The 11,198-nt window shown below is 40.6% G+C and overlaps 2 protein-coding genes across 2 annotated transcripts in view; one reads left to right on the forward strand and one right to left on the reverse strand.

Annotated features, from left to right (window-relative positions):
• Positions 1-4,820: 4,820 nt before the first annotated feature.
• On the reverse strand, positions 4,821-8,375 carry Kiaa1143 (KIAA1143 ortholog). Its single transcript, XM_021207709.2, has 3 exons — positions 8,185-8,375; positions 6,056-6,200; positions 4,821-5,418 (listed from the first exon to the last, which is right to left on the reverse strand). Exons 1-3 carry the CDS (start codon positions 8,290-8,292, stop codon positions 5,204-5,206), a joined length of 468 nt encoding a protein of 155 aa, XP_021063368.1. The 5' UTR covers positions 8,293-8,375; the 3' UTR covers positions 4,821-5,203.
• A 139-nt stretch (positions 8,376-8,514) lies between these two features.
• The window catches only part of Kif15 (kinesin family member 15), a 69,408-nt gene continuing 66,724 nt past the window's right edge, over positions 8,515-11,198 (forward strand). The window contains exon 1 of the mRNA XM_021207851.2: positions 8,515-8,533. Within this exon, the coding sequence (XP_021063510.1) occupies positions 8,515-8,533 (19 nt within the window). The remainder of the gene's footprint in view (positions 8,534-11,198) is intronic.

An 11,198-nucleotide genomic window follows, 5' to 3' on the forward strand; every position in this document is an offset into this window, starting at 1 on the left:
TTTTTTTTCGAGACAGGGTTTCTCTGTATAGCCCTGGCTGTCCTGGAACTCACTTTGTAGACTAGGATGGCCTCGAACTCAGAAATCCGCCTGCCTCTGCCTCCCGAGTGCTGGGATTAAAGGCGTGCGCCACCACGTCCGGCTCTTTTTCATCTTTATTGACTGCAACAAACTGCTTTCTCCTGGGCTGGGTCCACTCCCTGTTGGCAGCTTTCCTCATCATGTATCCCATGGCTCTGGCATCTTTAATTGGGGCTGGCTTTCTGTTTTCTAAATCCTTCACTGCCTGGGCTTGGCCATCCTAGTTCTTGCTCTGTAGATTGGCCTTGAACCCAGAGATCAGCATGCCTGTCTCCTGGGATTAAAGGTGTGTACCACATGCCTGGATCTAAACTTAGCTAGGTAGGATCTTGCCCCAAGGTCCCACTCCCTTAATCCGTTATCTCCTAGAACATAGGATTTTGCTCCATTTCACTTCCTGGTACCCCTTTAATACTCGAACCATGTATTTTATATTTTTTTCCTTTCTAAGCTTGAAACTTCTCTTCATAAGACTTAACCAGAGAACAAAATCTCTGCTGAGCTTTTTTGAAACTTCTTTTGTCAATGCAAGTAATCCAATTCTCTTCACCTTACACTCAGGCAAACTTTTCAGACAAGGGCAAAAAGTAGCCACATTCTTCACCAAAATACGACAAAAACAGACTTTATGCCACATTCTGACATTTCCTTTGAAATCTCTTGGGCCAGGTCAACACAGTTCAAATCACTCCCAGCAACAAAGTCTTCCATATTCCTACTAAGGTGACCCATTAAGTCCCACTTGAAGCATTCCACTGCTTTGCAAATCTAAAGACCCAAAATCCACATTCTTTCAAATAAAATCATGGTCAGGCCTATCACAGCAATACCCCAGTCCCTGGTACCAGATTCTGTCTTAGTTAGGGTTTTACTGCTGTCAACATTGACACCATAACCAGGCAAGTCTTATATAAAAACAACATTTAGCCAGGCAGTGATGTCGCACACCTTTAATCCCAGCACTTGGGAGGCAGAGACAGGCGGATTTCTGAGTTCAAGGCCAGTCTGGTCTACAGAGTAAGTTCCAGGACAGCCAGGGCTACACAGAGAAACCCTGTCTTCAAAACAAAACAAAACAAAACAAAAAAACATTTAATCAGGGCTGGCTTACAGATTCAGAGGTTCAGTCCATTATCATCAAGGCAGGAGCATGGCAGTATCCAGGCAGGCATGGCGCAGGCAGAGCTGAGAGTTCTACATCTTCATCCAAAGGCTACTGGTGAAAGACTGACTTTCAGGAAATTAGGGTGAGGATCTTAAGCCCACACCCACAGTGACACACCTACTCCAACCAGGTGACACCTATTCCAACAAGGCCACACCTGCAAATGGTGCCACTCCCTGGCCCAAGAATATACAAATCATCACACCCTACAACAGGATTTACAGTTGAGAACTACGGTGTGTGCTAGGAATTGAACCAGCGTCCTCTGGAAGAGCAGCCAGTGTTTTTAACCGTAGAACCATGAACATGCAAGCATGAAGATTATGACTTAGGCCCCCAGAAAGTAGCTATGGTGAAATATCTGTGAAGTATTGCTAGAAGCAAGAATTTTCAACCTTTCTCCAATTGTTTGAAAAAATTAGGGAACATCTCACATTTCCTTTTTTTTTTTTTTTTTTTTTTTTAAATATTGTTAGGAATTGATCCAATGCTCAATGTTTGCACAGGAGGTCTATCCCTAAAGCATAGCCCAGCTTTGTCTACTTCTAATTTGATCCCTTAAGTGATGGTTTTGGGAAAACAGCCCATTTGAAAGTTTGAACAGTGTCTTTGCATTTCATTGACTTATCAAATAATTGTTTTCTAAGAGTCTACTATATGCAGACACACAGCCCCACTGCCTTGTGCTTGTAAAACTGTAGGGAAGCCTAAAAGTGAATTGGGTCCTCTTTGACCCATCCTTTTTCCCTGGAATACATGTCTGAATGATCTCAAATTACCCTGATAAAAGAGCACTACTAGTCAAAGCTTTGCAGAAACAAGTGTGTGTTGTCAGTTTCTATCCAGAGGCCTGGAAATGCAACTGAAGGAAGAACACGGAGAACTGGACCTAGAGCTTGAGATCATGATAGTTCTGACATTAACGTTTGGGTTAGTGGGGGTGTTAGTGCTATTAGGAAAACCTAGCACTGGTGATAGTAGGAAATGCTCTACCATTAAGCCACATTCTACGATAGATACTCTAATGACACGACCTCCTTATGATGCACTGGCTAACCTAGAACTCACTATGTAGCCTGGGTTGGCCTCAAGTAGATCCACCTGCTTATGCAGTGCTGAAAGTAAAGGCCTGCATCACTAAGCCATCTTTCCTGAAGTTTCTTACTGCCAGATGTTTTCGTAGATTACTTTGCTTGAACCCCACTACAATCCTATGGAAACTGGCGCTATTTGATGAGCTTAGATGAGCAAAGTAACTTCCACACAGCATCTGGAATTTGAGTACAAAACTTTTTGTCTTTTTTTGTTGTTGTTGTTGTTTTTCGAAACAGGGTTTCTCTGTATATAGCCTTGGCTGTCCTGGAACTCACTTTGTAGACCAGGCTGGCCTCGAACTCAGAAATCCGCCTGCCTCTGCCTCCCAAGTGCTGGGATTAAAGGCGTGAGCCACCACGCCCGGCCTTGTTAACTTTTTGGAAAGATTGCAAATGAGTAAAATGCTTGGGGTTCTTGAGCTGGCTCTGATAAGTGAGAAAATATATGAAAAATGAACATCTAAGCTTGGTAAAATCCTCGAGAATCTCAAAAGGACAGTCACAGGGAAGATAAACGTGGCTGGGTTGAAGCAGGAATGACCTCCATGTTCCCTTCAGCAGTGCATTTCTTTTTATGGGAAGGCATGCGGGACCATTTCTGGAACTGGGACATCAGCATACACCACTCATCCTCTTTGCTCCACTAGAGGAACCAGATGAAGCTGCCTGGCATCCCAGAATGGGGTAGGAAGTGGTTCTTTGGTTTCAGAGTCATGGTATGGCAGCACTAGCTGTTGCTTTCCTGATGATCCAATCCTGTCCCCATGTTGGTGACCTCAAGCTCCATCACTTGGGCTTGAGGAAAGCAGAGAGAGACATAAAAAAAAAATAATGCTTTAGCTTTTCTGTGGTTAGCTACACTCAGTCCCCTTCCCACATATATAATTTAAAATAAAATACATCTTTTAAAATTTTCTTTAGAGCTGAGCAGTGGTACTAATCCTAGCACTTGGAGTCAGAGGAAGGCAGGGTGAGTTCCACAACAGCCACGACTACACAGAGAATCCCTGTCTTGAAAAAAAAAATTCTTTTAGCCAGGCATGGTGATATATGTCTTTAATTCTAGCATTCAGGTTCCAGGTTATACAGCTCTACACAGTGAGTTCTAGGCCAGTCAGTGATACACAGGGAGATCTTGTCACAGGTTTTAAATAAATTATTTAAAAACAGTGGAACTGTGTACTGGCTGGTTTTGTTTCAACTTGACACAAGTTGGAGTTATTACAGAGAAAGGAGCTTCAGGTGAGGAAATACCTCCATGAGATCCAGCTGTGGGGCATTTTCTCAATTAGTTATCAAGGGAAGGGCCCCTTGTAGGTGGGACCATCTCTGGGCTGGTATTCTTGGGTTCTATAAGAAAGCAAGCTGAGCAAGCCAGCGGATGCAAGCCAGTAACATCCCTCCATGGCTTCTGCATCAGCTCCTGCTTCCTGACCTGCTTGAGTTCCAGTCCTGACTTCCTTTGTGATGAATAGCAATGTGGAAAATGTAAGCTGAATAAACCCTTTCCTCCCCAACTGCTTCTTGGTAATGATGTTTGTGCAGGAATAGAAACCCTGAGATCTTGTCACAGGTTTTAAATAAATTACTGAAAAACAGTAGAACTGTTTGTTACATGAAGAGATTGTTTTTTAAGGTAATTATGCTGTTATTAAATTTTTCTGTTTTTCTTGACTGTTTAAGAATTAAAATTTCCACAGAAAAATGTGTTTTCAAAATGCTAAATTTTGAAGCAATCACTGGCTTCCTTTTTCTGAATACATTTAAGTAGGAGGAGCTTCAGTTTGTAGGTTTTCTTGTGTGAATATGGAAGACCCTGTGAATTTGCATGACACTATTGCACAGGGGCCATATAAATTCTTGAATTATTAAAGTGTTAGTTTATGTTCTGCTCAAGTAAGCACTTACTTTGTTTTTTGAGACGTCACTTTGTGACCCTGGCTGGTCTAGAACTCACTACACAGAGCCGGTGGGCCTTGATCTTCCTCTTGCCTGTCTTTGTTTCCCATGTGCTGGGGTTACAGGTTACTACACCTGGCTTAGAAAGGTATTTTTAACCAGGTCATGCCTTCATCCAATGTAGGGTTTTACTAATGAGAAAGGCACAGCAGAGGCTCAGGAAGCAGAACTGTTTGAAAGGATTACAAGGATTAGGAGATATGGCTTTATTGGAGGAAGTGTGTTAGTGGGGGTGGGCTTTGAGGTTTCAGAAGCTCAGTCAGTCTCTCGCTTTTTCCCTCCAATGCCCCGCTCCTCCCCAGTCCTCAGTCCCCACTCCACCCCTCCACCCTGTTTGTGGATCAGGATATAGCTCTTGAGGTATATCCTTCTCCAGCATCAGGCCAGTTTTGCTGTCATGCTTCCTGACCTGATGTCAGTGGACCAAGCTGAAAATGTGAGCAAGCCCCTAATTAAATGCCTTCTTTTATAAGAGCTGTCATGTCATCTCTTCTCAGCAATAGAACAGTGACTAAGACAGATCTATTTATAAAATCCTCTGTAAGCTTTTAATGTTAGATTTTGAAATAAACAACATCAGAAAATTCTACAAGTGTAACTATAAGAAAGAAGCAGGAAAAGGATAAATATAACAACCTCAGTTTTGTTTAAAAATGCAATATACATATATACATACCCATAGGTGGGAGATAATAAAATATGTTAACAGTAGTGAATGTCTGGCATTTCCAAACAAAGGGGCAGTAATGAATAGGTTTATTTACAAAACAGTTTCCTGTATTTCTGAATTTTTCTGTAATGAAATGTAGTACGAGTGCAAAGTGTCATTTGAAGATATAGGAAAAGTATCTTTTTAAAAACACCTCATTACTTTTAAAGGAAACAAAGTGCACAATGTTTATATTTACTCATTTTCATCTTCACTGTCAAAAGAAAGGAGACTGCTATTTTTTATTTGTTTTTGTGTGTTCTTTCTAACTGAACTTTGCTTATTTACATCATCTTCATTTGTTTTCTTCTTTTTGGAGCTTGCTGTTAAACCTGAACACTTTTCATCTGAGGAACGCTTAACTGGTTTTCGATAAACTATTCTTCCATCAGCTGGAGGAGGTTCTTCGTCTGTGACAAAAAAGATAAATTGAAGCATTTTTTTTTATCTTTATTTTGCTGTTAACAAAGAGTCAAATGACAAGAAAATCTTATTCTGTACTTAACGATGTCCTTGAATAAATTCAGTCTGGTCTTCTCTATTGCTTTTAGTTATACCCCACCCAGCACATGCAGTCACTCAATAAAAACTCACTAAAGTTTTCCATAATATTTGGTCCCCATCTGATTACAGTGAAGATGAAGAGGCCTGAACTTAGGCCTCATGTATGCTCTACTATTGAGCTGTATTTCCAGCTCATAAGGTTGTATTTTTGAATTGTTTGGAACCACAGTATTTTTCCATAAAACAATGTAATAGATGTTCAAGAATAATACAAGTACTATACATAACACAGTATACTTGAGGCATTAATTAATTACACAGATCTCTATTGACTGGCTGGCCTAATTTAGTAATAGGATACTTTATACAGTGCACTAAGGTCAGGCTACTTATTTTCTATTTCACTGAAGGGACCCTTGAGGAACAGAGGTGAAATCATTGCTCAAGGCTACACATCTGGACAAAAGCTAATGCTTGAACCAAAGGCTTTCTTCAAACCATTCTGTTCAATTAAAAAAAAATTCAAATTATTTTAGGATATACCTGCTTTGGCAGCCTTTATTTCTGCTTTAATTTTCATGACCTCTTCAGCTGTTAGGTCTCCCTTTTGTAAAACCACTACTTGAGGCTGTTCATCTTCTTTGTCACTGTGATTGTCATCTTCCTCTGGGAGCTGAGGCTGGATTTTCTACAGAAAATATTTGATAATCTTTAACCAAACACTGCCACTGTGAGCAACTGTAATTTTTAAAGTGAAGTGGGCTGGGCAGTGGTGGTGTATACCTTTAATCCCAGCACTCAGGAGGCAGAGGCAGACAGATCTCTGTGAGTTTGAGGCCAGCCTGGTCTACAGAGTGATTTCCAGGCCAGCCAAGACTACAAAGAGAAACCTTGTCTTGAAAACAAAACAAACAAACAAACAAAACTAGAACAAAAGCAAAATGGGTAATGATCCTTGAAATGAATAGAAAATAAAATTTTAATTAAGAATAAAGTCCGAAGAGTTTATTTTTTTATTTTTATTTTTATTTTTTAAAGATTTATTTATTTATTTATTTATTTAATGTAAATGAGTACACTGTAGCTCTTTTCAGACACACCAGAAGAGGGCATCAGATCCCATTACAGATGGTTGTGAGCCACCATGTGGTTGCTGGGAATTGAACTCAGGNCCTCTGGAAGAGCAGTCAGTACTCTTAACCACTGAGCCATCTCTCCAGCCTGAGTTTATTTTTACTATACCAGAAAACAGAAACTGGGAAACTTCTCCAGTGGGATTCGTTTCTATCAGACTACTGAGGGCAGGGCCACATCATCTTTCTTCCTCTTTTCTAATCAATGTTTTTCATCCCTGTCTTGTCTGGATTTGATTAAAACAAAACAAAACAAACCCCAAACCAACAAAACACCAATATCCTCACCTCACCATCCAAGCCATGAAAGTACAGAAAATAACAGGTAAATTATATTTTCCCCCACTTCTGCTCATTTAATATACTAACAGCTTCAGTTTTGTAGATATCTTTGTTCGTTTTTCAAGACAGGGTTTCTCTGTTGAGCCTTCACTGTCCTGCAACTCCATTTGTAGGCTGGTCTGGAAATCAGAGACCTGCCTGTTTCTTCATTCTGAGGTCTAGGATTCAAAGACATGTGCCGCCACTGCCCAGCAGCTACCTCATTAGCTGCTTTTCAAGGACACACAAATAGTTATATAAAAGGTTTTGTACATAAACAATACTGTACATAATTGTTTAACTTTTGAAATTTATCAAAGAAACCTAGTACTCACTGTACAAATGTAACAATTATATTTTGTCAGCTAAATCAAAACATTCCTATTTTTTAACTAAAAAAGGTTTTGCATAAATACTTTTGAGATAAATACAGAATTTCCTCATTTTTCAAGCTACTGTCTAATATTTGATTTTGGGCAATCATCTTATGTGGAATACCCTACATGACTTGGCCTTTGCCCACTACTATATTTTATCCCATGTAACTTTCACAGCTTCTAGAGTCTAGACAATTAACTAAGTTTGAGTACTTAACTGTCCATTATGACCATATCCACTCCTTTGCCTTCTTTGTTTTTCAAACTGTGTCTAGGAAGCCCCAGACCATCTCTTACGTATCTAGCACTCAAAACTAAAGAATCCCTAGATGCGCTTTTGAAGATAACTGCATGTCCTCTTGTTTGACATGTGCATAGCTTCTCGGCAGCAAGAACACGTTGTGTTGCCAATGTTACCTTTATTAGACAAACTCCTTTGAGAAGTACTGTTTCATTTCCCTATCTTGAGACACACAGCTTGGAAAACAGCAGGGGTTCTACTAGTCCTGGATGATTCCCTCAAAGACTCTAGATTTGAGTCATTTAATCAAGTGGCATCGGTCTCCTTATGTGAAATAGGGGACGACGCTGTCAATCACCTTGCTCAGGTTAACATGAGATCCGCAAGTGAGAAAGGACAGGAGAGCTGTCTAGGTTAGCTACTAGGGCTAGGTCGTTTTCAAGAACAGCACTCTGCAAGTAAGAATTGCCTGAACCCGAGAGGCCAGATCTGGGGTCCGGCTGGTCGCGAGTGAGGGTCCCGTCAGTTACGTCGGCACCGAGGAGCCGGAAGTGGGGTGGAGACAGAGGGTTTGACTCGGGGCGACTCCCGCGGGCTCACCTTGGTCTCTATGGTGGGCCCCTCCTTGTAGCCGACTCTCTCTTTGAAGCGGGACAGGAAGGCGGGCTCTGCGGGCCGCACATAGGACACTTGGTTCCGCTTGCTCATGGTGGTTCTGGTTCTGACCAACAATCAATAGCACTCGCCAGACTTGGCAGGGTACACAGTATTTGTCGCCCGCGCCGACTTCTGACGTAGACCGTGTTCGTGACGCCATCCGACCACGCCCAGGGGGCGTGGTACGTGGGCGGCGCCAAATTCAAATCTGTGGCCATCTTGGCGGGAGGATTCTGGCGGTCCTGGCGTAAGCGAATCTCGGACGGGCTCGCCATGGCCCCCGGCTGCAAATGTAAGTTGCGAGCCTTCCTGGTGAACTCATCGCCGCTGGCAAATGCCGGTGCTACGGGGCGTCACCTCTGCGGGCGCCCCGTCTCGGCCACCTTATACCCGTGTGCTCTTCTCTGTGCTTTGGACCCTGCTGTTTCCTTGCTGGCTTCTAGTGTCCTAAGGGCGGGCTGCACTTGGTGCTTGATTACATATTTCTGACTTTCTTGAAGGGAAGGGATTTGTGTTCCCTTCGGTGGTTTACCCTCAGAGAAGGGAACTTTAAAGCGAGTTGCAACGGTCCCTTTACAATAGTTCCCGTTCTTTATCCAAGATTTCATGAATTCCTGAAACCAGAATTGTATCTTAGTACAGAACCCTATAGATAATGTGCTTTGTAAACTAAGTGTACTAAGATTAGCTAATACTAAGATACCTCAATTATAGTAATATACAGTAATAGTTATTTGAAAGTAGTCTTTGACATAGTGTCTTATTGTACTCGTCTTTACTTTTATCCTATGAGATTCTACGGTGTCTATCTGCTGAGAGAAATGCTGTAGACAGTGTGACAGACTTAGTATCCGAAAGTCACTTGAACACAAGCATTGTGTATAGCCACTTGATCTAATAACAAATGGCTGAGACTGTTAGGAGAGTAGTGTTTATAGTGTGCATAAGACCTGGCTAAAGAGAGTTGTGTAGCATGGGGCTTTATATTGAGACCTTGTTTTTTTGTTTTTTGTTTTTTGTTTTTTTTTAAAAGGCTTAGAAATTTTTCCATTCTGAATTTTCTGTTTAGTTGTTTTAGATTGTGGTTGATGGCTGAGGAAAAAACATAGAAAAAAGAAGTGCAGATTATGAGTAGACTAATATATATATATATATATATATATATATATATATATCATATATATATATATATATATATATATCAATCTGTTTTCATCAAAGAGATTGATTTAATCCCCTACCTCCAATGTATATGAGTGCCACCTCTTATATTGCCTAATACTATAAATTATCTTTCTTAAATTATTTTTAATTATTGGTGTGTATGTGAGCGCACTTGCATGTGTATATGTGTGCACGGCTGTGAGTGTTGCTTGTGTGTAGGTTGCTTGTGTGGGTGAAGATGGCCTTGGAGTGGTTGGATACTCTAGAGCTGCATTATGAGTGGTTGTGAGCTTCTGAATATGGGTGCTGTCATGTGGTTTTTTTTTTTTTTCTTTGTTTTTAGGCTGATTATAAGATTTGAGAATAAAATGAGATGTTTGAGAAAATTGTGAAATTATACTTTTGAAATTTACAATAGTGTTCATGTTTGTAGCTCTTTGTCAATTGTTATTGTTTCCTGATGAATTGTTTTATTAACCCTTTAAGTCTGTTACACCATTATCTGAACAACTCTGTGATCTTTTTCTCTATTTAAAGTAGCCTTTTTCCTCTACGTCTTCAGTAGTAAGAGAGTTTAAGCATACAAACTAGTACATTATAGAACTTAGATTCTTTTTAAAATCAGGGTCTCACATAATCTAGGCTAGTCTTAAGGTTTCTGTGAAGGCAGACAGGGCCTGGAACTTGTGATCCTCCGGATTTCACTTCCCAAGTGCCAGGACAGCAGTAGTCCTGTAGTCAGTAAGTCCTTCGGCCTCAGCCAGTACCCTGATTTCTACCATCACCGATTAGTTTTATCTATTCTTGAAGCTCATGAGCATGGTACATGTATTCTTTTTCTTGTTGTAGTAACTTTTGTGAAACTTTGTGCCTGTGGGCATCCATGACAGGCAGCAGCAGCTATCACTGCTGTTTATGTTGTTCTAGGTAAGCATGTTACAATTTGCTCTCCTTTTGATTGCCCTTTAGTTCTCTCTTTTTGAACCTGGGTTTCTAAGTTGAATTATCATGAATAAAACACCTATGAATAGCGTTTAACATGTTTCTAGGCAGACACAAAAATGACCTCAAAGTTGAAAAAAATGTACAGTGAATGTGTACAGAGGATTTCCTTGTAATGTCACAACTTTATGATAGCCACATAATAAGACTTTATACTTTAACCTTGGGTCAACAGATAGTATAGTGAGGTGGCTGATGGTAGGAAATAGGAATCCAGAATGCCTGTGTTCAAGTCCCAGCATGTCTCAATACATCTTTTCAGATTTCAGTTAGGAATTGTACCAGAGCTGCCTACTTCTCTTTCTTTCTTTCTTTCTTTCTTTCTTTCTTTCTTTCTTTCTTTCTTTCTTTCTTTCTTTCTTTCTTTCTTTCTTTTTTTTTTGAGACAAGATCTCTCTGCATAATCCTTGACATCCTGGTACTTGGTTTATAAACCAGACTGACCTCTAACTCTGAGACCCTCTGAGGTGATCAGTTTTAAGCCATGCACCACAGGCCTCCACCTTGAGACTCTTCACTGTTGGAGTGGAGGGTTAAACATTTTCTTTTGTGACTCTTTGTAACTCAACAAAAACATGTACACACATGCCTATTTGTTGGGGTAACATGTTTTGTATACTGTGAAGGCGTGTCCTGTCTCTCCTGCCTAGCTATAGGACATCAGCTCTTTATTTTTTATTTTTATTTTTATTTTTTTTGGTTTTTTCGAGACAGGGTTTCTCTGTGTAGTCCTGGCTGTCCTGGAACTCACTCTGTAGACCAGGCTGGCCTCGAACTCAGAAATCCGCCTG

Source organism: Mus pahari, chromosome 10 (genome assembly GCF_900095145.1).
Source record: "Mus pahari chromosome 10, PAHARI_EIJ_v1.1, whole genome shotgun sequence".
NCBI classification, from domain to species: Eukaryota; Metazoa; Chordata; class Mammalia; order Rodentia; family Muridae; genus Mus; species Mus pahari.

Excerpts from the sequence above, each read along its gene's own strand:
- Kiaa1143 (XM_021207709.2), bottom strand. The coding sequence starts at position 8,292 with ATGAGCAAGCGGAACCAAGTGTCCTATGTGCGGCCCGCAGAGCCCGCC. Across the intron at positions 6,201-8,184 it reads GGCCCACCATAGAGACCAAG|AAAATCCAGCCTCAGCTCCC; the intron begins GTGAGCCCGCGG and ends TATTTTCTGTAG. Across the intron at positions 5,419-6,055 it reads AATAAAGGCTGCCAAAGCAG|ACGAAGAACCTCCTCCAGCT; the intron begins GTATATCCTAAA and ends TTTTTGTCACAG.